This window comes from Pezoporus occidentalis, unplaced genomic scaffold, assembly GCF_034315485.1.
Source record: "Pezoporus occidentalis ecotype Australia unplaced genomic scaffold, CSIRO_AGI_Poc_V1 ctg63, whole genome shotgun sequence".
In the NCBI taxonomy this organism is placed as follows: domain Eukaryota; kingdom Metazoa; phylum Chordata; class Aves; order Psittaciformes; family Psittacidae; genus Pezoporus; species Pezoporus occidentalis.
The window spans coordinates 6,460,152-6,486,773 of record NW_026915977.1 but is presented as its reverse complement, the minus strand read 5'-3'; the positions used below and the strand labels follow the sequence as shown (position 1 = coordinate 6,486,773).

General features: G+C 44.4%; 1 protein-coding gene and 1 long non-coding RNA gene across 3 annotated transcripts in view; one reads left to right on the top strand and one right to left on the bottom strand.

The window, feature by feature from the left end:
- TRPC5 (transient receptor potential cation channel subfamily C member 5) overlaps nucleotides 1-26,622 on the top strand; it is a 95,162-nt gene that overhangs the window by 56,067 nt on the left and 12,473 nt on the right. Inside the window, exons 4-7 of the mRNA XM_062640009.1 lie at nucleotides 7,069-7,405; nucleotides 10,423-10,562; nucleotides 14,272-14,594; nucleotides 19,079-19,274. Of these exons, the coding sequence (XP_062495993.1) occupies nucleotides 7,069-7,405; nucleotides 10,423-10,562; nucleotides 14,272-14,594; nucleotides 19,079-19,274 (996 nt within the window). The remainder of the gene's footprint in view (nucleotides 1-7,068; nucleotides 7,406-10,422; nucleotides 10,563-14,271; nucleotides 14,595-19,078; nucleotides 19,275-26,622) is intronic.
- Nucleotides 778-26,622, bottom strand: LOC134174773 (uncharacterized). 2 transcript variants are annotated; one of them, XR_009968771.1, is made up of 6 exons: nucleotides 26,489-26,622; nucleotides 20,129-20,227; nucleotides 7,291-7,401; nucleotides 5,153-6,308; nucleotides 4,666-4,878; nucleotides 778-4,116 (listed from the first exon to the last, which is right to left on the bottom strand). It is a non-coding gene; the product is annotated as an uncharacterized LOC134174773 (long non-coding RNA). The 2 variants fall into 2 exon arrangements; XR_009968770.1 differs by having other exon boundaries at nucleotides 4,666-6,308.

The window sequence follows — 26,622 nt, the reverse complement described above, 5'->3', positions numbered from 1 at the left end:
ATAGAATCAAAGAACAGTTAGGGTTGGAAAGGACCTTAAGATCATCTGGTTCCAACCCCCCTGCCATGGGCAGGGACACCTCACACTAAACCATGACACCCAAGGCTCTGTCCAACCTGGCCTTGAACACTCCCAGGGATGGAGCATTCACAACTTCCCTGGGCAACCCATTCCAGTGCCTCACCACCCTCACAGTAACGAATTTCTTCCTTATATCCAATCTAAACTTCCCTGTTTAAGTTTTAACCCATTACCCCTTGTCCTGTCACTACAGTCCCTAATGAAGAGTCCCTCCCCAGCATCCCTGTAGGCCCCCTTCAGATACTGGAAGCTGCTCTGAGATCTCCACGCAGCCTTCCCTTCTCCAGGCTGAACAGCCCCAACTTTCTCAGCCTGTCTCCATACAGGAGGTGCTCCAGCCCCTGATCATCCTCGTGGCCTCCTCTGGACTTGTTCCAACAGTTCCATGTCCTTTTTATGTTGAGGACACCAGAACTGCACACAATGCTCCAGGTGAGGTCTCACGAGAGCAGAGCAGAGGGGCAGGATCACGTCCTTGGACCTGCTGGTCACGCTCCTTTTGATGCAGCCCAGGATACGGTTGCTTTCTGGGCTGTGAGCGCACACTGAAGCCAGCTCATGTTCATTTTCTCATCAACCAACACCCCCAAGTCCTTCTCTGCAGGGCTGCTCTGAATCTCTTCTCTGCCCAACCTGTGGCTGTGCCTGGGATTGCTCCGACCCAGGTGTAGGACCTTGCACTTGGCATGGTTATACCTGCTCTTAAATCCTGCTGCACAGCCATAAATAAAACCTATAGCTGCACACATGTTTAAGCTCTCTGAGTAGAAATGAATTTAATTTCAAGCTTAAATACTTTCTTAATTGCTTATTCCATGGGTAGATACCCAGTATTTGCCTGGGTGCCTTTGTCCTAGACTATGTGGGACTTAAATATTTAAGCCAATCCAACATGATTTTGTGAAAACTCTGCGGTTTTAGAGGTTATTCTGGTTTTTAGAGGTTATTCAGTCTTCCTTTTTGTCAGTATTCACATCACTGGTGAATTTCCAATTGCTAGTGCTTAAGCTGAGTTCATGTCTGCTACCGTCGAGAGATGTGTTATGGATAGGAGACCTTTAGTTAAGATTCATGTGTCATCATCACTTAAAATATTTTGAGAACAGATTAGACAAAATTCTGTATAATTTGAAGCCATATGTTCATCTGTGGAGGATCTGGAGTTTGTTTTATTCACCAGCAAAGGGATTGAGTAATTTGGGTAGCACCTGGTTTTCTTGAAGGACTCTTTCGGCTTAGCTAGTGATCTTGTTAATGGCAGGAATGACTGCCATTTGGATTTGCATCATTAGTTGTAACAGGCATCTGAGTAGCAGCTGGGTGTCTGATAGCATATTCATCCTGTATTTTCCTGAGAAAGAACTACCATCTCTTGGAAGTGCCTGATGAGGGTGTTGGGTTATGGTTCCTTTTCCCCACCTTCCACCACCACCCCCCCAACTTGGTTTCCTTCCTTCTTTTCCTGTTGCAGAAGTAATTAACAGGATGAGCATCCATTAGGTGCTTCCCCTCTGCAGCTCCCACTTCAGCAGCAGAATGCAGATAGCTTTGCAGTCATTAACAAGGTTGAACTTTAAAAAGAAATGTGCTACAAAAGAGGATTTTCTTATTCATCTCACTGTTTGCAACACTGCAAGCTTGAGGAGGCTGGTGTTTCTTATGTAGAATAGCTGGTCTCATAGGGCTTACTGGCTCTCTGCAGCACACATCGAATTAGGCCACAGATACTTTCTGTCTTGGGCTAATTTAGAAACATAGCTCTTTGAGTACTGCCCACTGGAATTTCCTTTAAGAGCCATCAAACTGATGTAACAACCACAATTCCCTTTCTCCTCAGAAGGTCCTGTCCGTGATAGGAAATGGAAGCAGGTGGTTTGTCTCTTGCACTGGATGTTGTGCTACTTGGTTCTTAACAGCAGCATCTGCAGGATTTGGGAGCGCAAGGAGAACATGGATTTTAGAAGTTCATTTCTTTGCATGCCATTTCATGCTCCTGAAGTCAGATCACTTCATTGCACGGTGTGGTCATGTATCTGTTAACGTTGTGCCAAGTGTTAGAGCATGTTTTGGGCTGTTGGACGCTGTGTATTAAGCTTTGTGGGTTAATACATTAAGATTTGGCACTGATGGATAAACCCAAGCGTGGGGTAGGACTGACAGTGAGGAGTTTCCTCACTTCATGGGAGGAAAGAAATCCTTGCCAATTGATTCTGAAAAATCAAGCAAAAAAAAGCTGTGTTCTCCCCAGTCACCTGCAGTTGTATTGGTGGGGGGGAGCAGATGCTTCTGTGCATGTCCCCCCTGCTCACAAACGGGGATGGATGGGGGTATAGACCTGCTGCTCCCAGTCCTGCCTCGCCATGCTGTGCTTGCCAGCAATGGCATTTCTCCTTTTCATGATAGAATTGGATTCACAGAAATCACATGCTTTTTGGGTGCAGCTAGAATATATACTTGTGCTACTACATCAGACACTGCAGTTGCCCCGTTGTCACACAGACTGCAAAATATAGTTCAGTTCGTGTGAAAGCTCCCTCTCCAAGGCCAAAATAGCTTTAGTTGTAGAAGGCAGCAGCATATAATATACCCCCAAACACATAACCTTGGGGGTATGTTTTAGGTGCTGTGGGATTCAGTGCTGCGGGTGAGATCTAACCTATTGAAATGAGTGTCAGGGGAACTAAAGTTAATTTCATGGCTCCCATGCCACATTTGCCTCTCAGTGGTAACCTCACTGGGAGCTGATGTAGCTGACTGATAGAAGAACTCTGTCCTGCTTATTAACACAGGGCTCTGCGGTTACAAATTAGTGCTTATTCATCTATGAAGAGCGTTTGCTATCACCATCCGCAGCAAGAGTACAGAAGAGAGCTCCACCAAACTCCAAAGAGAAGAGCCTGTTGGCAGCCTTCATGATAATCAGAATAAATGCAGAGAAATACTGTGCTCAGCCCCTGTGATGTCTATCAGGGAGCTATTTCAGTTGCTCCCTGAGGCATTCACATCTCAGCCCATCTGTGTCTGATCCTAAATTACTTATGGCTGTGAGAGATAAGGGATTTCCCCATAGATAAGGGGAGGGGGGGGGGGCAGAACATAATTTCTGTGTTTGATATTTATATTAATGGCACAGCACGCAGAAAGCACTTAATTCCCAAGAAGTAGAATGTAGGTGACATAAAAATATCGGTGAAGATTAGATAGGAAGAAAAAGACACTGCCTCCAGCAGCTGCTGCTTTCCCTTGAAAATGGTCCCCTTGGTAGAGGATCAGGTGACAATGAGTTTGGTGAGCATTGAAAATGAAATTCTCTAATAGCACAATCCACCTGCAAGCCAAATGTCACACAAAGACCCTGGCAAGACTGAAGGAAGAAAGAGGGAACATAACAGACTTTGTATTGCAGCAGCCTCTACCCTCAAAGTGCTTCCCAACCACCATGACTGAAGTTGCTGATCTCACTTCTTGGAAAGGCAGAGACACTTACGGCCATTTTCAGAAGCCAGGAGACTGAACAGTGACACGATGGCGTTGTCCTCACAAGAAGGTACTCTGAGTTGCCTCTTGTCTCCTAGTCATTAAGTGAATTGTAGCTTCAGCTGGGACAGGTTCTGCTCAACAGGTAAAGGAGGAGCTTGCCCTTTGGATCGCCTCCCCCAGAAATGCATCTACAGGCTTTGTTTACACGTAGGGACAATCCTGGACAATGTTACGCCAGCACTACCCCAGGATTCATAGCACTGAATGTTTAGTTCATACCTTAGGTGAACTGAGTATAAGTTCCACCTTTTGGAAGCATTTCTTGTCATTAATGCAGCTGTCAGAACATTCTCCATCACGTCTGCGGGATGATGTCTTGTGCTGCCACTTGTAATAGGGACTGGAGGCTCTGATAATGCAGCAGTCCTTGGAAAAAATCCGTGACACCATCTTGTTATGTACTAGAGAAATACACTGTTTGCAAGTTGTGTGCTCGTGTTCTTACACAAATAGAGAGCTTCTGGCACAGTACATCTGCCTCTCATTCTGGACCATCTACAAAACAGGGACAATATACAGGTTTTATACCATCGTGATCTCTCCTTTTCACTGTGCAGAAACTTTAACTGATACCAAATCCTGTCACATGTGGTATGTTGAAGTGAAATGGTACAGGACTGTGATATACACATGCACTATTTCTACCTATGGCAAAGGAAAAGCTTTGCAAAAAAAGTGAAAAAACGTATTTGAGACTCTACTTGGGCTGAAATTGAACTTGGAAAGTGCTCACGAAAGGCCTTGGCATAAGCAGTGCTGGAGAAGTCAATTTGCTTTCCCAGATCTTAGTTCTGTCTATTTACAAAGCAGAAGTGAGACTGTTTCCTTAACTTTATGAAGAAATTAGAGATTGTGGAATGATAACCAAAGTTCCATGATACTATACAGTTTCAGGCTACTTCACACCTGAAAGGCCTAAAGCTGAGCTTTTCCATGGGTTTATATTTTACATGCATTCATCTATCTGTGCACTATTAAATCTGTGATTCATATGTTGGAGTAATATGTTAGTAAAAGCCCACATTAGTAAGTGCTTAGCGTTACCTTCAATAAAGACAGCATTTGATGGTTTGTGACATTAGGGAGAGCTTCTTTCTGCGGTATGCTGAAATTTCCCTTAGGCCTTTTTCAGTGAGGTTGGGATGGGCTTGATTGGAAAATTTAATGGGTTCCATTTAATGGTTTCCATTCCCTTTTGCCAAGCTGGTCTTTAAAGCTGCACTTTCATGATGTGTGAATTTCTCTCCATTTGAAGAACTAACATCAGATACAACACAGCGAGCAGGTTTTAGAAATGAGCTATTAGGCAGAGAAGAGGCGCTTTTAAGATGCTCGCAAGTTGCACAGCAACCAGGGGAACTCGCAGTCATTTGATTCCTCAAATGACTCTGACTTTGACTCAGGGGAAAAACAGTTTTATTCTCCCCTCAGAGCTTTCTCTCATATGTGATGAAGAGAAAATGTGTTTACACGTTTTCCCCCTTACAAAAAAAGTTGTACCTCATCGCAGAGAAATGGCACCATCTATTACCATGTAAATTACTGCAGAACGCATCCAGGCACAGCTCCTGCTTGGGATCTCAAAAGAGAATATATAGCAGTGTAACCTTCTGTTTCTTCTGGCTTTTAGACAACCCATGCTGACCCTTCTGAAATCACAGATTAAACCCCAGCCAGCTAAAGGACAATCAGCGCTGGATGGTTTTTCAGTGTCTGTGGAATTGTTTCTTTCACCAGTTTCCGCATTCCAAGTCTCCAGACTTTTACAGTTACATTTTCTGATCGTTGCAGGCTGCAGGTCTTGGTTTCTTCTGGAGTTCATCACCCCATCAACTGTTGTCCAGTTTCTGCTGCACACGTGTGTAGCTTGGTTCCAAATCACGTGTGTTTCTGATGTTGTCTCTTGATGCCCTCTGGAGCAGTGTCACTTGTATGTTAGATGCAGCAGTCTTATTTATTATAGTAATAACAGATAAACATCCCACTTCATAAATGCCAGTTATTCCTCTTGGAGATCGATCTTTCAATACTAACTCAGGTCAGCTCATCTGTTCGAACTACCCATTCCAGAATGGTTTGATTCTGATATAAACAGACTGATGTAGCATATAAAATGTATTCACAAGATCTAAAAATACCTACAGAAATGAATGACTTTATGAGACTGAGCAACTTGGTTTTCCCTTTGCTTGCCCTTGGTTTAGTCTTCTATGAAAGGTGTCTTCTCCTTGGTAAATGCTGTTAGAACTATGGTGTCCACTGGAAGTGTGGTTCCTTCTGATACAGCTGTGTCCTATCAGAGATGTATTTATATTGCTGCAGGAGTATGTTTATCAGTAACTGTATCCATGCTAAGACAGTTTTTCTGGTTTCATTATAGCAAAGTGTAACGGGCATCCTCAAACAACAGTTGAGATTGCTCAGTGAGACATCTGAATTTGTTAGCTCAGAAGTGTAACTTCATTAAGATGGATTAGCAATCAAATGTGTAAGGAAAACAAAGCTGTCTTGGTCTTGCAGACATCTCTAATGAGCGATGGGAAACGTTTTGAGAACCATGGGGCTGTCAGGGTACAATCAGGAGCACAAAGTCTGCTGGCATAGACCAGAGTTTAAATTTCCAGAGGATGTTAGGTGTTGGAGCAGTCTGAAATAACTGCAACCTGAGCGTGTCTGGTATGGAGTCACTGGGATGCAGTAAATCGCCATCAGAACGCTGTTTTTTGCAGAGTGAAGGTGAACTTTCAGTGTCACTTTTGGTACTGACCAAAGATTTCTGTTTGCCTCTGCTTCATCCCTTCCGTTTTACAGCTGCTCTCCTCTGTAACAGCGAGGCACGTTTACAGACGTGCTGTCCTGCTTCCCAGCAGACATCGCCTGCCTTCACTTCACATTACTGCATGCTGTCTCATGCCCCCCCCCAGCCCACACACACATATGCTGGCCTCCTTGCACTAAACCACGTGCTGCACCCCACACGCTTCTGGAGGCATTCTCTCTCCCTCTCTCACACACCCTTTCCCTCTTGTCTCATCTTTTAGTCACTTTCTAAAGATGCTGACGCTGATTTGTTTGAGGCGGTCGAGACCTGAAACACTCTGAGAAGAAACGTGCTGGAAGAGAAACACATGGGAAGAGAAAAAGCTCGTAGTAGTTTTCGTTGTAGCTCTTTTGCACAAGGCTTCCTGTGTGGTGAGCGAGTGATCTACGTAAGGATGCTTCAAATAGAAAAACACTCCCAGAAGAAATCTTAAACCCTATGCAGAAAAACAAGAGTGAAATCTCCCTCTTTTCTACCCTCTGTCTCCAAAATACGCTTTTCCACTCCATAACCAGCCCTAAACTCAATATGAGGGTCTGTGTGGGCTCTAACACATACGTGAGGGGGAGTGCACATAAAGTACCAGTCAGTAATGATCTTTCTTTGGTTTTTCTTCCTCTCCTCAGTTTGTTGCTCAGCCAAACTGCCAGCAGCTACTAGCAACACTCTGGTATGATGGCTTTCCAGGATGGAGGCGGAAACACTGGGCAGTAAAACTCTTGACCTGTGTCACCATTGGACTGCTATTTCCTGTGCTATCCGTGGCATATCTGATTGCACCGAAGAGCAGGCTGGGACTGTTCATTAAAAAGCCATTTATAAAGTTTATCTGCCACACCGGCTCTTACCTAACCTTCCTCTTCATGCTCCTGCTGGCGTCGCAGCACATCGTCAGGACTGACCTTCACATGCAGGGACCACCTCCCACCATCGTGGAATGGATGATCCTGCCCTGGGTTCTAGGTAAATCACAAACACAAACATGCCTGAGCCACAGTCTCCTGACTCGCACCCATGGCAACTGTGGGGAGACTCATTCCTGATCTCAGCATCAGCAGCATGTAAAGAGATTTGGCAGCCAGCTTCAGTAACTGCATAAAACAGCTGGGCTCCTTCTGGAACAACAGATCCCGTTGGCCTAGGGCTCTTCTGCTGTTCATATTGCCATCTGACATGCCATCAGACATGACCCTGAGTAAACCGCAGCAGACACAGCTCTCTCCTTGCTTCCCCCATGCTCTGTGTGAGGAACGGGTTAGGAATTAGCTTCTGGGTCATGCTAGTAACAAATAGTGTCACCTCTCATGCTGGCTTACTTCTGCTGGCTGATACGTGGCAGAAGCAGTGCCCAGAGCCTGACTCTGCTTTCACCCTCTCACTGATCTGTGCCCAGAGCCAGTGCACAGGTACCAGACCTGATTCCTGGGGTCCCAGACTCCCAAATAGCCTAAGGCCGGCAGAAAAGGTAAATCTCACTCTGCCGTATGCCTCTGTGCTAATAAACACCGACTAAATCAATATCTACTGCTCTAATATAAGCACTGGAAGGAGAGAGTGTTTATTGCAAGGAGGCTCTTACTGCAGTCACAGTGGGCAACCACAGCTGTGAAGAAAAGGTGCCTGTGTTCCTGAGGGCAGGACGTACAGGTGAGGTAGTGAGATGGGACAGGGGAAAGCAGATAGAGCCTCTGAGGGGGAAGAGCAGAGAAACCAAGTTGGATGTGTTTTTTATGAGAAAGAAGCATTTACCCTCTCAAACTGAGCTTCAACACAAAGGCAAGCAAAAACCTGAGACCTCCATTAGAAGCATGATCTCCCCTTTAACTACACTCACATCTCCTTTGCTGTGCCATGAACATGTAGCACCACTATGAGCTGGGGTGTTACCAGAAGGCCTGCTCACTGGAAGTGGTTTCCATACCTTTACAGCTCTCCTCCATCCTCTGCCAATACAGCCCTGGTCAGTTCATTGCAAAACCCCAGAGATCAGGTACCAGTGAATTAAGACTGTCTGGTAGGGGTCAGTGGCCTGGAAAGCCACACTGATGCTGGTGGAAAACAAGAAAATAAGAGTTGCAAACAAAATCCATTCCAATGGTGACCCAGGGCACTTTGCCTCTTCCATAGCTCTACCACAACTTACAAATGGTAACTCAAGGCTCACCGTCTTATTAAACTGATTGCTGGCATTGAACACGTGTTGGTAGAAACTCCAGCATAAGCTGAGGAGGTTAAACGTCTCTATTGAGCTTAGGTGATCTCTTCACTTTATCCTTAACTTTGTGGTTAAAACTGAGGGAAATGGTAAACATTTCAGCAAAATTGATTAGCTGAAGGATAATCCATTAAAAAACCCCTGTCAAAGTCACCTCTTACAGCTGCCTGCTCCTCCTTTGGAGTTCCTGTGTTTTGGGTAAGTAGGGATATTGTGGGACTGTGTATTGAGAAATTAGAACAGTTTCACCAGCATAAAGGTTATGATTTAAGAAATATTTTCCACAATAAAAGGAGAGAGAGAGCAGGCACACACGGCATTGCTGTAACTATAGTAACCAGCAGCAATAACTCTCTATAAATACAGTGCATGAGTTCTTCAACAGGCTCCTCTCTGTTGATTTATTTCATTCCATGGTTTTGTGTGCATGCAGAGATTTGGAGGCAGCTGTAATAAAACCACCCCGTTGGCCTTGACGTTGCCTGACCATTGACCTGCTGGCTGGCAGCTGAAGAGCTAAGATAGATATTTAGGTGTTTGCAGCAGTTCATTTCAACGTTATCTGCTCTTCAGATCGAGCTTTCAGGTCCTAAAGCTGGAGTTGCAGGTAGCATTTCAGTGACCACTGCAGTGTCCTGTGGTTAGGGACAGGTAGCAATTTGGGTAACTATGTTGGTAATGCACCTAAGGTGTATTTTGTTGGTTTCTTTTTCTTTTCACATGTTTCGGGTCTTCATTCAAGGAAAATGTTGTAAACTGAGTAATTTAAAGTATCTGGGGGCTCTATAGATACTCTCAGAAGCATACAGATGATGAAGGAGCCTAGCTGCCATTTGCTTTTAATGGGACTTAGGCTTTCAAAAATGCTTAAACAGTTCTACAGTAAAGGACACGTAAGTTACTTAGAATTAGAATTGTGAGTCTAGCAGTCAGGTAAGGAACTTCAGAAGCTGGCCCTCTCCCCACCAGCCCCAAGGAGGTAGAGTGAAGGTTAGCAGGTGCCAGAAATGATTACCAGAAGGCATTTCAGAGTTGAGATGATGGGCTCTGGCCGTACCCTCAGGAGCAAATATTCACCTCACAGAACCCATAGCCGTATCTGACACCAGGTGAGTCAGTCCCACTGCCAGGCTGCAGTGCCTTTCTTCGTGCCGAGTCCTACCTTTTCTCACAAGTGGTCCCAATGGGCTTTTTATGCAGCAAGAAGCATCAATACAGTGACTGAGCACAGAGAATGAATTCACTTCTTCCTTCTTTGGTGTGATATTTCTAGGTCAGGGAGGAAATGTACTGGCACACAGAAGCCGGTGCTAGGGTTGCATGTTCTGCAGAGACAGTCAGGAAAAATCAGTGCTGTCCAACTGAGCAATGAGTTACTGATAGTTTCTGGGAGAGCAGACAATCTGTTAGAAACTATATAAAATACAGTGGCTTAAATAGTTTATTCGTGTAGAACAAATTTGACCTGAGCCAATCCGCTCATACTAGCTGTAATTAACATACATTTCAAGCAGTCTCCTTGTGTGTATGTCTGGAGCCCTACATAGGAAACCTAGGTCTTTTTCATCTCTCTCTAGACTACATTCCCCACAGAGTTGTAAAATGCTTCGTGATCAGCACTATTGTACTTTGTCAAAGACAGGAGGGATGAGACACTTTTTCCAAGCTATTAATTTAGAATTGTCTTTTATTTCAGCAGGTATACACAGTGCTTTAATGGCAAATAATACCTTGTCATGTCAATGAACTCTCTTTCTTTCTACAGGTTTTATCTGGGGAGAAATCAAGGAGATGTGGGATGGTGGATTCAATGAGTATGTACATGACTGGTGGAATCTGATGGATTTTGCAATGAACTCCCTCTACCTTGCAACTATCTCCCTTAAAATTGTTGCCTACGTCAAGGTACGGTATCTTGGGAGAGATAATTTGTAACTCGCTTCTGAGAACTGTAGTGCACAGGGTAGTAGCTGTCAAAATCAAAGAGAAAAGCTGCTTTTTCACCTGGAAATTCACCTGGAAAGCTTAGGAATTTGTTTGGAGAATGCTCATCCTTCTCACCCTGACTTTTTAATCAAGACTGAAGTAGATTGTTTGGGCAGTAGGTAGAAGTTTGCCCATTTGGTGTCAATTTTGTAGCTCCTCAGTTGTCAAAGATGTGTTTTGTTTTCTGTACTGACACTGGACATCTTTCAACAATGCTAGATATAGGGAAAACATGAATTTAAAATAAAACAGTAAAGTTAAAAGCAAGAATAGGGTTATCTGAAAGCATCTGCAGCCAAGATTTATAACCTGTGAAAAGTCTACCAAGAAAAGCAGGCCTGCTAGTAGGAGGCTTCTGTCTCATACAAAAGAGTCAACTTATTCTCTTCAATATATAGTTTTAAACCATAGGCAAAGAAATGACAAAGGAGCATGCTGGAACTTTGATATTGTGTAGACGCTTCACTGCCATCTTCCATTGATGGCAAGAATGCACAGCAGAGCTCATCCTCAAAAGCACCTTCCACATTTATCAACTTCTGATGCTCCATTTAGCGTATGCCCATGTTTTGAAGCCAGAGAATGGCCTGAAGCACTTTCCTTCTGTCTCTCTGTTTCAAAGACCCAGACAAGGCACAAATGGTCTCCTGCAAACTTCTTTATGCAATGGCTCTGTGACTTCAGTCTGTGCGTGCTTGGCCTGGTTCTTCTCTTGGTCTGAATCTGCGGTAATCTGCAGTAACTGCACTGCAGTGAGTGTAATTACACAGGTGTAAATCAAGTAATTGAAGTCTGCTCCTTGGCCATTTGTGCACTTTCCAGGTTCCCTGTGCTACTGTGTTGGTTTTGTCCTGCTAGAAGAATACTGCTTGTTTTAGCCCAGCTCCTAATAACCAGGACAAGCACTTCCCCCAGGTAACCTTGTTTAGTCCCACCCAAGCATGTGCACAGGCAGAGAGGAAATGAGGAGAAAGCAGCACAAAGCTCATTGACTCCACCATGGCAAGCAGTCTGCTGTGGGGTCTTTTTAAAAATCCAGGATGCTGCATAGCACTGAGTTAGCTTTTCAAAGGGAAGAGCTTTAACATAGCTGCTGCTCCCTGAAGAGGCAGCTCTGTAACAGCATCAAAGCAGGAAGAGATTACATCTTTTTTCTCCCAGGATTCAGAACCAGGGAGGAAATTACAGACTTGAAAGGTTGGCCTTTAAACTGAGAGCAATAAAAAAAAATAATGCTGGAAATGGGAAGATTCACAAACAAATCTTAAAATGTTAACAATCTTGTTCTTTCTCACACGCAAATGACTAGAAGAGCTGTGCATCCATAGACTTACACAGTCACATACTGAGATTTAAGCTCATAGCCAAACCACATGTACAAAGGAGGTACAGCTTTGTTTGTATACTCTGTAAGAGCTACAGTTACTTACAGGCTGACTACAAAGACCTATATGCCAGTACACAAAAGGAATATATCTGTCTCTGAGTACAGATCAGACCCTCTTGGATTAAACCTGGCTGATCTAAGGTCTGCTCCAGTGTCAGACAATTCTGAGAGGTGCATAAAATCTCCTATCGGAGTAGTTCTGAACCAGCATGCCCACAGAAGTTCCCTTCTAAGTGTCATGTCACTTAGAGGCTGCAGTATGCTCTGAAACATGAGGATATATAACACTGATAATGGCTTCAAAACCTTTTGCAACATGATTTGTAAAGGTTTTTGTTATTTATAGAGGAGCCCCGAGCTGGAAAAGGCTGGGATATACGCCAATATACCATATTCTAACACTTCTTAGAACTTCAAAGGATTACATGGACATTTAGATTTCTGCCAAATATCAGAAAAATAAATTGCAAACTGACACTAATGTTTTCCATCCTTGTTTTTATGTGGCGACTTTTTCTTGTTTTGATTTGACTGGTTCCAAGACCTGACCCTAATATCATCCAATACCAATGAAATCTTCCGGCTAATTATAGGGTAAAAATACTTTCTTAATCAGCTTTCCTTTGTTGCATTGAATTATCATGTAATGAGGAAGGGTAAATGTGACTGCCTGGTGTAACTTACTTGTACTAGTCTGAATGCATCTCTGCTCTGTTTCATTTTGTGATGCCCAACCCAACCAACTCCAGCCTCCCTAGACACCCAGCTTCATTAGATACCTCTGAAATCTTTTATCTGTGATGGCTAGGTTGCTCTGAAGAGTCTACTGATTACCAAGCAGGGATATATCATCAGGGCCAATATATGACCCTAACAAGCTGCTTTAATAATAGATGTGAGATGAAGATGACCTTTTCACATACCTTTACATGCAGTCTATGCTAAGCCCTAGCAGAGGGTCCCTGGGCTGCGGTGTCCAGGCAGCATGCAGAAGAGAATTGCAAACAGCTATACAAATCTGTTCTCTGTGCAGGGGAGACTTTCCAATCCCACCCACCCACCCCCAGTGCTGGATACTGGCAAAAAGTTAACATGGCTACCTGTTTGTAAGCATTTTAAGACCCATCTTCAAATCAAGTTAACAGGCGCGGGTCATGATGTTCATGTAATAAAGAGCAGTTTGGAAATGTCAGAAACAATCAGAGGTCATGCTGCAATGCCTTTGTATCATGTCTCAGCTCCGCCATACAGAGGAATTGTTTGAAATACCAACTTGCTTTCAGCTGTGTCCTTGAAAGAAAATTGTGAGCTCACATATTGGACCTTCAGATTTAAATAGAAAAGTCCCCTAAATTCATCTGTCTCTGATGTTTCTTCCTTTTAAGAGACACAAAAATTATTTTAGGAGTCCTAAACACACTGGCTGCGCTGTTAGCTATATATTCCAAGTACATTTTTGCCTTTTATACATGGGAAATGAGCAGAGACAAATGTTAAGAGGACAATTATTCTTGACATTAAAATGTCTTTGACTCCATTCCGTTGTGCCAGCGTAGTTAAGCCAGAGTAGTTAACATTTATACAACCAGCTCGTTTGTGTAACCTATTTGCATCTGGCTGCTCTTTGCTCAGAAAATGCTTCTGCTTTTACAGTTGCATTACAAACCAAGTTAATGTTATAATTGATGCACTCAAATGTATCCAGTGCTTCAGCTGTAATTAGGACCTGTGCTTTAGCAACTCTCCTAAAATTGCCATGGCAAATTAACTAATAAAATTAATTTGAAGAAAGTGTTTTGTTTCTGGGCTGTTGGCAGGGTTTTGAGATTACCAGGGAAGGAAAGCATCCATTTCTTAGGCTCACCAGTTCATTGCTTCCCCTCTTCCCTCCTCCATCCCCTGGATTCTTCCAGGAATGTGCAAGTGTTCTCAATGTGCGATCATTTTTAGGAGCAAAAGGAAAGAAAAGGTAGTGGGGAATTTCTGACCTGAACTCTTTAAGCATTGAAATAGGTTGTGGACGAGCCCGTGGACCTGAAGGACCTGCAAACAGTGAACTGAGAATTCAAAAGCCTTGTTTTCTAAGTTTAGGCTAAGAACAGCCAATGTTCCAGAAGCCTCTGACGAGTCTAAAACTGCTTCTCATGGTAGCGGTTACATGTATTAGAGGATGTGTCTTTTTACGTTATCTGAGAGCAGTTACAACATAATTAACTTTTATACCCTTGTTATTTCTTTCAGTATAACGGTTCTCGTCCAAGGGAGGAGTGGGAGATGTGGCACCCGACTCTCATTGCAGAAGCCCTCTTTGCAATATCCAACATCTTAAGTTCCTTGCGTCTCATATCCCTGTTTACAGCAAATTCACACCTGGGACCCTTGCAGATTTCTCTGGGACGCATGCTGCTAGACATCCTTAAGTTCCTTTTTATCTACTGCCTGGTGCTTCTGGCTTTTGCCAATGGACTGAACCAGCTTTATTTTTACTATGAGACCAGTGCCTCGGAGGAACCCAACAACTGCAAGGGGATCCGATGTGAGAAACAGAACAATGCCTTCTCCACGTAAGAGGTCCTTTCCTTTCCATTTGTAAGCGTGACTTCCACTGTCACTCTGTTACCTGCCTTTGCCTGTTGTCTTGTCGCTGCGCTGACAGTGCCCTTATTTATTCATTTGCAAGTATCAGGTGAGCTGGTTGATGCTGCAGGAAAGGTGTGAGGGAACTGGGGCAGACATTCTGCTGAGCTTTGCTGTCAGAAAGACTCTTACTTATGTCTGCAAGTTCTGGATGAAGCTGTCACCCTACGTGATCCTGAAACTTACGTTTTATTACGGCTGTGTTCAATCCCAGTGTGTTTCAGAAAGCAAGGATACTTTTGCCATGATAATTGTAAAGAAGGAAAGGAGAAGCTAAACAAAATGTAGCAAACAAGGGAGAAACATAAAAAAGACATCAGTCTCACCCAGGGCTTTTTTATGCACACGTTGCAGGCTTCTCTGCTTTCCTTGCAGTGCGGTGAGACTAAAATCCCAGCAAAACCCTTTTTTTGCTGGAAACGCTGATACTTTACTGAGATGTTGGCATGGAAATTGCTGTGGTGACAGCTGGCAGGGCTGAAAGAGATAGCACATGCTGAAAAATAACATGAATTCTCTTTCTGATGTATTTGTTTTAATTACTAATAGTGCAAATAATTATAATAATCAGCCCCTGTGCCTTTGTTCTTGCCGCTTGCACAGTACTTAAAACACAATGGGAAGAGAAATAAATAAAGCACGGTCTAGAAAAAGGCCTACGCCCTGCAAACAAGCAAACCAGAACTGTTGTCCACCAGGCTATGCTAAATGAAGTGAAACTTGTCATAACGCCCAATAATTCTCCACCCTTCCTCAGCTGAAGGCTTGAGGTTAAGAAAGGATTTGTGACACACTTGCACTGTTATCAAAAGCAGATGATGGCTGAGGCCACATGATGAGGCGGGGAGAGGAAAGGCTCCAGCACTGCCCTGTGGGCTCTGTGCTTTAAAGAAGCAGGGGGTTTTCACAGGATAGAGCCCAGCTTTACAAGAGCATCCTGACTCAACAGACCAGACGCGCTGCTGGTTTCCACTGCAGAGCAGGAGCACCACAGGCCTGATTAATTTTCTCGGGAAGCCCCCCTCTATCTGGAAGGAGTGAATGGAACTGCACTGTGCTAATGAAAAGCAGAATTAAAGACTTCGGTCTGGTTTGTATGTTAATTGCTTCCCATGCCCCAGAAATGTGCTGTGCTGCCCTTGCAAAGGAATCCAGTTAACACAATCCTATTCCTTGACCTGCGTCCATACTGATGCAGCAGCCAGAGGGAGAAACGTTTGGCGAGCACGGTGTTTGTTAAATGGCAACTTCTAGCACAGGAAGGAGCAAACCCAAGTTCAGAACCAGAGCCTGCCTTCCCCTGGAGCTAGCGTGAGCAGATGTGCTTAGTTCTGCGTTCTAGTTTGGGCCTGTCTCCATTGCAAACCAGTTGCTTTACGGATTTCACTGTCAGCAGGTTAGGGGAAAAAACAACAGGATTTGACTGAAGAAAAAGGGCCTTGAGTCAGTGGGGAAAAGAAAAAGCTCTTCAAGCCTGTAAGAAGGTGTAATATCTTGGGAAGTGGCAATGATACAGAACCACTCGACAGAAAGTGTGCAGATCAGCTTAAATACAGACCACAGTTTCTCCCACCCTAGCATTCAGTTTAAACCCCCTGCCAAGGAGAATGTAGCACAGAGAGGAAATTGAGGGGGCTCAGCCTTTATGGCAGAGGCTTGTGTAAAACAAAATCGCAGTGGGAGGGGATCCATTAGGACCGAGGTCTCCTGGCAGGGGACAGAATGCTCCGCGGTTACTTTTTGTTTGAGACTTGCTTAAGAAATGTATTTAACATGTTCTTAAAGGTTTAAATAGTCGTTATTAACACCCCCGGTACAAGCTGACACTTGGCCCCTGAGCAGATGCACAGCATGGGGGACTGGCTGAGAACAAGCAACCTGCAGAACGGAACATTGTATTGTTGGGCTGGAGTGAGTTCAAGTCAGAGCTGGTGGTACCTCAGGTTTGCTCATAGTTCATCCCTAATGAAAGAATAAATGTAAAAAGCTTTCAATCAGTACCCTTTGATTCCTGCCAGCATTTCTAGGCGCTCACACAATGAGACCTAATTTCCTAAGGGGAGGAAAAGCAAGACGCCACTCGTGTTTGTACAGCTTGTTTAAAACGTGACACCTATTTACTGCTGCATTATTTCCTATTAGTCCCAAAGGATGGGTTTAATATTTCTTGGTGAGGAAATTTTCTGCATTGCGAACACAGATCATGGGAAAGTAATATTCCTTTGTGACAGCAATGAGGTGAAGTCATGAATAATTTAAGGTTTTGTGCTTCAGCCTCACCTTGGAAAGCTTGGGCAATTTGAAAATGTGTTTATCGCTGTGATTCTGGCAGCTGGAGGAAGGAGAAGAGAGAGAGGAAGAGGAGGAAGGGGTGGAGGCAGTCACACCTCCCTGCCTGCTCTCCTTCTCACTGGAGGGACACACTGGTGTCCAGGGCTGTTTCCCCAGGGGCTGCAGGAGGGTTCCTGCAGCAGAGGAGCACTTGCTCGCTGTGGAGAGATGGTGGTGCTTTGGGATTTATCCAGTTTGCTTCAGATGCAGGATGTACTCATCAAGAGGGGGAGTCTCTCGATCGCAATTAACAAAATTCCCTTTCTAAAGCTGCTTCCCCCAAGTAGGGTGCTTCTTGGGTGACATGGTTTAGTGTGAGGTGTCCCTGCCCATGGCACGGGGTTGGAACTGAATGATCTTAAGGTCCTTTCCAACCCTAACTATTCTAGGATTCTATTCTATGATTCTATGAGTGGTGTGAGCCACACCTGAAACAATTACTGTGGAAAGAGATCATGGTTCTGACCTGGCATTGAACACTGAGGAGAGAATAACTAAGCCTTACTTCTCTGCAGAGGTGCAGAAACCAGTTGCTGTCTTTTTTCATGTCCACATGTAAACATGTTCGCCTTAGTCTGGGCCCAAATTATACTCCTGGTTAGTAGTGTGAATTCAGAGCAATGCAGTGATCTCTGGTTTCAGGTTCATGACAGGAACCTCTGTCTCCCCTGAGCCTAATCAGTATTTCTACTGCTAATAGTTAAAAGATAGCTGGCACTCTCCCGTTTTTAGCAGGGGAATGTTTAGCGTTCTTATTTTACCACCTCACTTACTTAACAAAGCTAACAAACAGCCTGACTTTTGGGAGAAAGGATTTTTGCTTTAAAGAGGCTTTATAGTCTTGGCCAGTGAAAAACGTAAGATATGTCCACAAAATACAAAGAAACGAAATCCCCATATGAAGCAAGGGGGTTACATGTGGAGCAGATGCCTGGAGAAGGCTGGGGTACAGATTCCTGGCATGTCAAGTAACGTATCTGAATTGTTTGCATTGATTTTTCCAGTAGTAGCTTTTGAAAATACCTACTGCCCTCCGGCCAAAATGGGAACTCTTAAACAGGAATATAAATGTCATTTTTTGATTATATAAATGCCATATTCTGGAAAGCCAGAACAAAGATGCCCAAATAGAGCAATTATTTAGATTGCTGATTATGTATTTGACGTGATTGCGAAAGGTCACTTGTCTCTGGCTGAAGCAAATAGAGACCTGGGATGATCTCATCAGCTGTAAAGCACAGTGAGGTCAGGTCTAGTTCATCTATGGAAGGAAGACTTCAAAAGAAGAAAAACCTCTTGAGCTGAATTAAAGTGATGACTCTCATCTGAGTCATTTCTGATCAGTCATTACTGATCAATTCTTGCAGTGCTGTTGCCGGCCCTGCGCTGCTGTGGTGGGAGCTGCTGCACAAGCAAGCCACAGAGAGCAGCATTTTTGACCTCATGCACTGCAAACTGACAGGGTCTTAGCACACTGGCCTGGCTCACTTGCAGCCAAATCAATGGCAAGCTCTCAGCCTGTGTTAGAGCAAAGGTGCAAGTCAATGTGGTTTCTCCCATCTCCTACCTCATGTTGCATTGTTGTTGTGCACTGTTTAACTACTGCGGTCATGCTGTACTTGGGGGTGGGTTCCCTGAACATTGAGTCTGCAGATGTGTTAATGATGCAGGCACTGATTGAACAGGAGAGTTTGTGTCTATAGATAACAGCAGTGTCACAGCACAGCAATTCTAATTAGAGGGAATATATCGTGGCTGTTCTTTCGGTGTGTGTAGAGCGCAAAAAGGAACTTTGGGTTCCTTCAGGGCACATACGCTTGCTGCACCTCACAATGATACGGACAGGGTTCTTGGACAGGTAGCAAATGTTGATGTGACACAGCTCTCACATGCATTGGCCAATGGGTCACTGTGGCTGGAGTGAGGACTGTCCCCAGGGAGAATAAATGGCTGCACTGAGCAGCCACTTTGGAGTGCCCCAGGCTTCTGATGCCTAATGTGTTCTCCAGCACCTGAACCAGGCATTGTGTTCCATTCCCCAGAGCCAGGCAGCCAAGTAAAAACCTGTTCTTATTTGCAGACTTTTCGAGACCCTCCAGTCGCTCTTCTGGTCTGTGTTTGGTCTGCTCAATCTCTACGTCACCAACGTGAAAGCCAGACACGAGTTCACAGAGTTTGTTGGGGCCACTATGTTTGGGACCTACAACGTCATCTCCCTCGTCGTGCTGCTGAACATGCTCATAGCCATGATGAACAACTCCTACCAGCTCATTGCTGTAAGTTATCTCATTCTTTCTCTCTTGCCTTTTATTTTTCTTCCATGTGCCTCATCTGTTTGGCTTGCAGCAAATGCGTATCTTCTGGGATGCTGGAGGCTGCTGCCTCCTGCTTTTGACAGCAGATAGTTGGGATTTCTACTCACTAGCCTAAAATCATGCTTGCAGAGGAGGTTTTGCTCAGTTTGTAATGCTACCTCAGTGGAAAAGGCTTATCAGCTGTGATCCGCCCTTGTCACCTCACTGGTCACCTTGGCATGAGCAGCTGATTTACTTGGCAGCAGAGAGGGTATCTAAAAGGGAAGCCTTTCCACTGCTTCTTGATGTTTGGCTTTAACTTGGGGTGCTATTTTTTCCCCCTCTCTCCTGTTACTGTTCTCTCGTTTGAGAATGTGTCAGAAGCCCAGTCCTGTAATTTCTTACTCCACAGTCTTCCCACTGAAATTAGATCATTGCCATCTGTAACACCAGCCAGCCTCCTGGCAGCTGACACTCTGGACCCATAATCTCCGAGCCACCTCAGCGCAGGATGGATCTGAGCTGCCAGTTGGCTGTAGCGCCAGTTTCAGACCTTATCTTCATTTGAATGTTCAGAACTGGTCTCTACTGTAATCTCATTCTGTGTACCTAAAAGCCAATCTGCACATTGATGATTAAATTTGTCAACAGATTGAAAACTGCAGCAGCGTGGCCCTGCATTTTAAGGCTGTTCAGGTAAATTGCACAGACAGTATGGAAGGAAGTTAAATCTTGTGTGCACAGTACTTAAGGTAAATCAATGGGCACTTACTTTCCAGTGCTGACACCTAACATGATAGGTTTAGAGCTAGTGAGATGATGAAGTGTTACATCACCTGTGAACAGAAACAGGAGTTGGGAAAGTCATTCGTCTCCTCAGCTGCTCACTCAGTAGAGACGCCATGGAGACTTCCTTCTCTGCTCTTGGATTTACTCTAGAACATGAAACAGAGGAAAAATAGAACCAGCACCAGCTCTCCTACTGTTTTCATTCCCAACTTCCTGGACAAATCTCTGGGGAAATGTATGGGTGAGCTCCTTTCCTGGCTAAAGCACACAGAGAGTATTGAGCTGTCTGCTGGAGCAGGTTCCACAACCGCTGTTTTGAGTGGCTTATAGATTTAGTTACCTGGCCACACTGAGCACAGACCCAGTCAAACCGGTGATACTTTTGGACACCTGATCTTTATCACGTTAAAAAGTATGAGAAAAACTGGACCATTGACCTTCCAAACAAGCAGAAAGGCAGCTTATCACCAAGCATCAGGGAGCTGTATCACTCTTTCAGTGCTTTAAGTGCTTTCTCTTTGTTCAGTGCTACTCCTCACATTCCAGGGAGACTGGAATGAGGGGCAGGAAACAAAGATACTCTCCTTGGCCTTTTTCTTCCATTCCCCTTCCTTTATTGTCATCAAATAGGCTTGTCACTGACAGAAAGCCCAAACCTAAGATTGGCTAAGAACAGCAGTATTTTCCATTCACTGGGACACAAGCCACTCATCATTCTTTTCCCTGAGTAATCTGAGTGGTTCAGTGACACATTACAAACCATCCCACATGACTTCAGAGACCCATCATAACAATTAACTGAAGTGAATGGTCCAGAGCAGGACTTGTGTTAATGTTTTTGGAGCAGTTGGGAACAGTGAATTGCTAGATCAAAAGGTATTGTTTGTGAGAGGCCTGAAGGTGAAGGACTGAACTCACCGGATAAACCTGGCCATAACACCCAACTCAGCATGCATGAGTCCTTACTCAGAGGAAGGATAGTGAAAATGCCACAGGATATTCTTTGTCACTTAAGCTGTCATATCGCAATGGCTGCTGAGAGCAGTGACATTGCTTGGGAAGGCAAGAGCAGTCACTTCCAGCCCCTTCTCATGCAGCTTGGTGTTTGAAGCTAATAGTTCTGCGTGCTCACAGCATTCTCTTGGGGACAAGTTTTCCTCGTGTGACAAACATCAACTAATCTCTTCCCTGAAGAAAACAACTCATTAATAGATGTTGAGCTTTACAACTGTGGGTCAGTTTTTAACCTCCTGTAATCAGCTCTACCCCTTTCCGAATCACAGTAGACTGGTTGCTAGACTGGGCATTTCTTCCTCCTGGTATTTAAATTACATTGAATACACATGGAATGACAGTGTTCCAGGGAAGAAGGAGGGGAAAGCACCCTTGGGGTGGGGTGGAGGTCTTCTCAAATACCTCAATAGGAAACCTCGTGCCATGTGCAGGGCTCTGCAGAGAAATAAGATGAGCTAGACCCCAGGGATGAGAGTGCATCTCTGCTGTTGATTTCCCTGCAATGGAGTGATCAGGACACCTTAATTAATTCCACTTGCTAATGAGCCAGTGGCACTGCTGCAATGCAAACAGTCTTTCTCCCCTGCTTTTTTGCAGGGACAAATACATTAATGCATTTGTAGCAGTTACTCATCAAGTTAGCGTCTCTCCATTGTGTCCTATATATACATCAATTCTGCTGTGTATTTCTTCACTCTTCATTGTGTCTCCGCAGTGTGGGGCTTAGGGCTTGGTAGTTAATTAAGCACTGTAGGTGCACACCGTGAAACCACAGGGTTTCTGTGGAAGGCAGAGCAAGGCAAGCAAAGAGTAAAACCTCCACACCGCTCTGAGTGATTCCTCACCCACAGGAGGAAGAATTTTCCTGCCATAATTTTGTTGGGGTTTTTTCACTAAGCTATTTCAGCCTTCAATAAACACATCTTTCCGGGGGTACCCCGAGGCAGTTTCAATATTGATTTCTTTACATGCAGCCCATTTTTCTCTTTTGCCAAACTGGTTCCAGCAGGCACAATGTTTCACTGCCAAAGCAAACAAAATCCAAACGCACACCAGCATTTGCACCGCGTCTGTACTCGAGGATCAGAATGTTCTATGCAAGCAGCACATAATGCGGCTGGGTGTGATGCACGGCCGGGTCCTCATCTCAATACCTTCCAGACGTGACAGAAATACCCTCACCCGATTAATAGCAGAGGAATACGTCATGATGGCAAGAGGAAGGACAATGGAGCTTATCTGAGAGTAGCCAGGTGACTCCGTCATTCCTAAGTGGCAGAAAGTAGCAGAGTGGGTAATGAGGACACTTCATCTGATAGCCTGCTTCTCATAGGAATGCCACTTGCCTGTTAATAGTTACACAATCTGTAATCTCCTCAAAGTAATGTGGCAGTGGGTGGTACTGGGGGTCCAAGGGTACATTTTGAAGGGAATTAGCAATCTACACACATTTTCTGAAAGCATGTTCCTTATGGACACATCTGTGATGCTCTGGGAAGTCATGCAGGAATTAGTCACTGGAACTGTACCAACAGTTCTGACTCTGCAGCTGCAGGAGCAATGGGAAGCAAGATCGACTGAAGAACAGCAACTAAGACCCATCTGCAGGAGGAAAACCGTAGGGGTGTGAACTCCTAATCTGAGTGCCAGGTGAGTGAGAGAGATAAATGGCACACACCAGCACTGCAGCATGAGGCATCCCACTGACATACCAAGCAGAGATTTAAGCATCTCGAATGGAGCTTTCAGGTGTTTTAGGGAAGTCCAACAATGCTTAATACTGCAGGGATAGCAAAATAGGCCCGGGAAAAATGACCTCTAACTACTGCGAGTGAAAATGAAGGTGTTACAGCTTCAAGTGTGTCATACACAGTGTATGTGTGATGTTGGAATGACTTCACTCTAGCAGTAGGTATTAAGTTATGAAATTGGTTTGTGTTTTGTATCCTCCTGTTGGTTTGCATGTCTTGTTATTTTAAGGTGGCTCATCTCAGGCAGCTGTGACTGCAAAAGACAGTATATATATATATGTATTATATGTAGTATATATAGTATATATATACTATATATATATATACTCTGGGAGTGTATGACCAAGCTGAGACACAGTTGCCAGTGTTAAGACTGGAGAACTTAGGGCCTTGGACACCAAACTAGGATTGCAGTTTTAAATGATGGCATGAGATAGATCGGATTAGTACATATTGTGGAGGGCAGGAATGAAAATGGTAAATACTTGGCATAGCAAAACAAAACCAGTGCAGTAAACAGAACCAGTTGGTATGTGCAGCTAAAAATAAGTGATTGCTTTCAGGAGATTAAGCGTAGGGATATTGTACATGGAATTCTGCATAGCAGAGAACTTAAAATGAAAGCACAACGGAATATAAAGACTTCTCAGCTCCCTGTTCCATTGTTTCGAAGATAAACTTGGATTTCCCCCAGGCAGTAGTATCGAACTTTTCTTCATCTACAGAGACCAAGAATTCCTCCAGTTTTCTGCACCAATTGAGCTGCCTCAGTAATTGGGCCCCAGTCTAATTCACAACAGCAGCAGAAATTCTTTTCCCCACTGTGATCTATGACCCTTAGTACTGTCAAAAAAATGTTGCACCTCCTCTGCTTGCGTGACCTGCACAGTTATTACTTGGTGGCTTTGCCAAGGAAGAACTTTATGAATCTATAAACTTAGTTCAAGATTCACAGCTCGACAGGGTTTGGGGTGGTAGATTGCTTCCCTGTAGAGGAAAGGCCAGCTCCAAAGCCTGGACTCAAATCAAAGCTATTACAAAGCATCAGGAAGGTGTTCATCTCACAAGCCCTCAGAACCATTCATTTGAATTTCTTAGGAGAAATTGAGATGTATTTGGTTTTTAACTCTGTCATACGGCAGGAAATGAAATTACGCTCTTATTACACTCCTGTTGCCAGTATGAGCTGGGATTAATGTCTCCTGAAGTTTTTTATGATGTAGCAAAACAACGAGGCTCTGGAAAGGGGATTAAGTGGTTCTTTGGTATGCTGGATGAGTGAAATACCACTGATTGTCCCCCAGTTTTATGGCCCTTGGGGACTCCAGCTGACCAGCACACGCATCCCATTCCGTTGGTCCCTGCCCGCAAGCAGGTAATATGCTCCAGTCTTTGCTTCATTCTGCAATGCAGCTGTAATTACCCAGATCTCAATTACTGCGCTCCCAGAACTCATCTGTGTCATCAGTAATAATTAATTGAAATCACAAGCTCTCCTGAACTTACTCGAGGCCTTTTGTGACATTTGGACGGGCAGATTCCTGGTACATCTCCCTGCGGAGTGCGATACGTGTCGAGAAACGCTGGACCCCTGCTCTGCAGGTCCCTCCTGGGTAGCTGCAGCACATCTTTAGAGGAGTGGGATCGATTCCAAGGCTGGATGCTCTCTCTGTGGCTTTTGACTCCATGTGAGGGACCCCCAGGATCTTTTCATTTGAAAGTGAAGGGAAAAACATTGGAGCAGCAGCGTGCCAGGATGCTGCCGTACAGCTAGTGGCCTGTGTGTGAAATTAGCCCGGAGCCTTGCTCTAGACTGGCAGGCAGTTAATTACTTTTTGTTAGCAAGCTCAAGTATTCATTTGAAGGTGTAGAACTGTTTGTCTTTTTGCTGGCTTTGGCCTAATTACATATAACCCATGGACTTGAATCAAGTTGTTAATATTCATCTGGTGTTTGCAGAGCCTCTAAATGGAAGCACTCAGTGTGCTCTCACTTCACACGCAGCATCTTTCTTCTGCTGTTAGACTAGACAAAACTAATTCTCCATCCTAGAGCCCAGTCCTGCGGACCCCTGCCCACAAGAGTATTGTCACCAGGATCAGCAATTTAATGCTGTCTGGTGTTTTCAGTCTTTGAAACCCCAGATATTTACCTGACCCTGTGTACCACCACGGCCAAACCGTTTCGAGACTTAGATAGAGGAGCAAAACCATTACATTTAAGTGAAAACCAAGACAAGCTTGCAGTCTACAGGTGACCCCTGGTCTGGATCAAGATATTACAGGGAATTTGCTGGCATTTACACAGGTGGGGTCTGGTTTCTGTGGTGTAGTTAACACACCAGTGCCCTGCATGACAGGTCAATAATTCTCTGCCCATTTCGTGCAAAGCAGCGCAGCAAGGTTTGCTCTTGCTACATGACAGGAGCTGAAGTATCCAGATGGAACCACATAGGTTGCAGCCCCCTGCATTATCCCATCTTTTATTTAGGCCTGACAAGCTCAATTAGCATTATCTTGCGCTTCTGCATCAGGGGGACTTCAGCTAAAAAGGCAGAAGAGGAAAAGTGAAAGACAAAGGAAAAAATACTGAGGAAAAACTAAAAGGTTTTATCTTGGAAGAGCTTTCACCTGATGCTGAGCAACGGCAACAGCTATATTAAGAATCCCCTGAAACACGGCTGTTTAGATGCCAGTGGTTCAGAGATTTCCTTTCCAACACACTGCAGTCCAGCAAATAAGTTGATGCTGATTTTATTACAGGTGAAATCGGAAACATACAACTCCATCCAATTAAACAGGAAGCTGTCTCATAACCTGGATGCTGTGCTGTGGCTCCTGGGCTGTGTTCCTGTTCTCTGGTCCGACTCCTGCAGCTCAGACCCTGCTTTCAGAGTCAGCTTCATCTCCTGACTCAATGCTATCTGCATGGCTCAGGATTCACTTGGAGACTTGAGTGATCTCATACATTTATAATGGGTCCCTTTCTTCAGGCTCAAGGATATATTTAAATGACTGGGATGTTAACTAAGATTCTTCAGCAATTACTCAATTTTTGGCAGCTCAGCTCAGCTCAGGCACTGCATTAAGTGACTGTACAAGCAGGCTGACTTCCAGAGGTGTTGGGCACCTGCTTCTCCTGCTGGTGGGATGACCTTTAGAGACCCAATACAAGACACAGTCAAGCTTTGCTGAGGAAAGGCAGCTTATGACCAGCCAAAAATACTAAAGCATCTGGTACCTGCGTACATGTACACGGTTTCATTCCTTGACTATGGGAGTTTGGGAACGATCATTTCATTCTTTTAGCTACTTGAGGAAGGGACATAAGGGCTGTGTACGTATGTGCACAACAAGGTTGTAAAGCATAAGGAGAGGCAGTGAGGCAGAGCTTTGCTTCAGGGAAATGCCAGCAACACAGGAAAACAGCTCCCAGGGTCAGGGCAATCAGGAATTCACTGTGTTCCTACCCTCCTGGTCAGCTCCATGTGACCGGGTACTCTGGTGAGCATTCCTGTAGCACAGGAGTCAGCAGCAAAGACCATCAAATGTAGTTGGTGATTGTTCATAATCAGAACTCGGATCTGAAAGTTACAAATGGCCCTAAAGAACACACTAAATAAACTGTTAGACCTTTAAATACCTGTGTTGCAGTTGACATCACGTTTCCCAGCTGATAGCACAGCCTTATTATGGCACAGAGTGGATCCTGGGATCTGGAATCCACATGTGGATCCGAACTGGGATTTTTCTTCTTGGGAAGAATTTCTCTTGGAA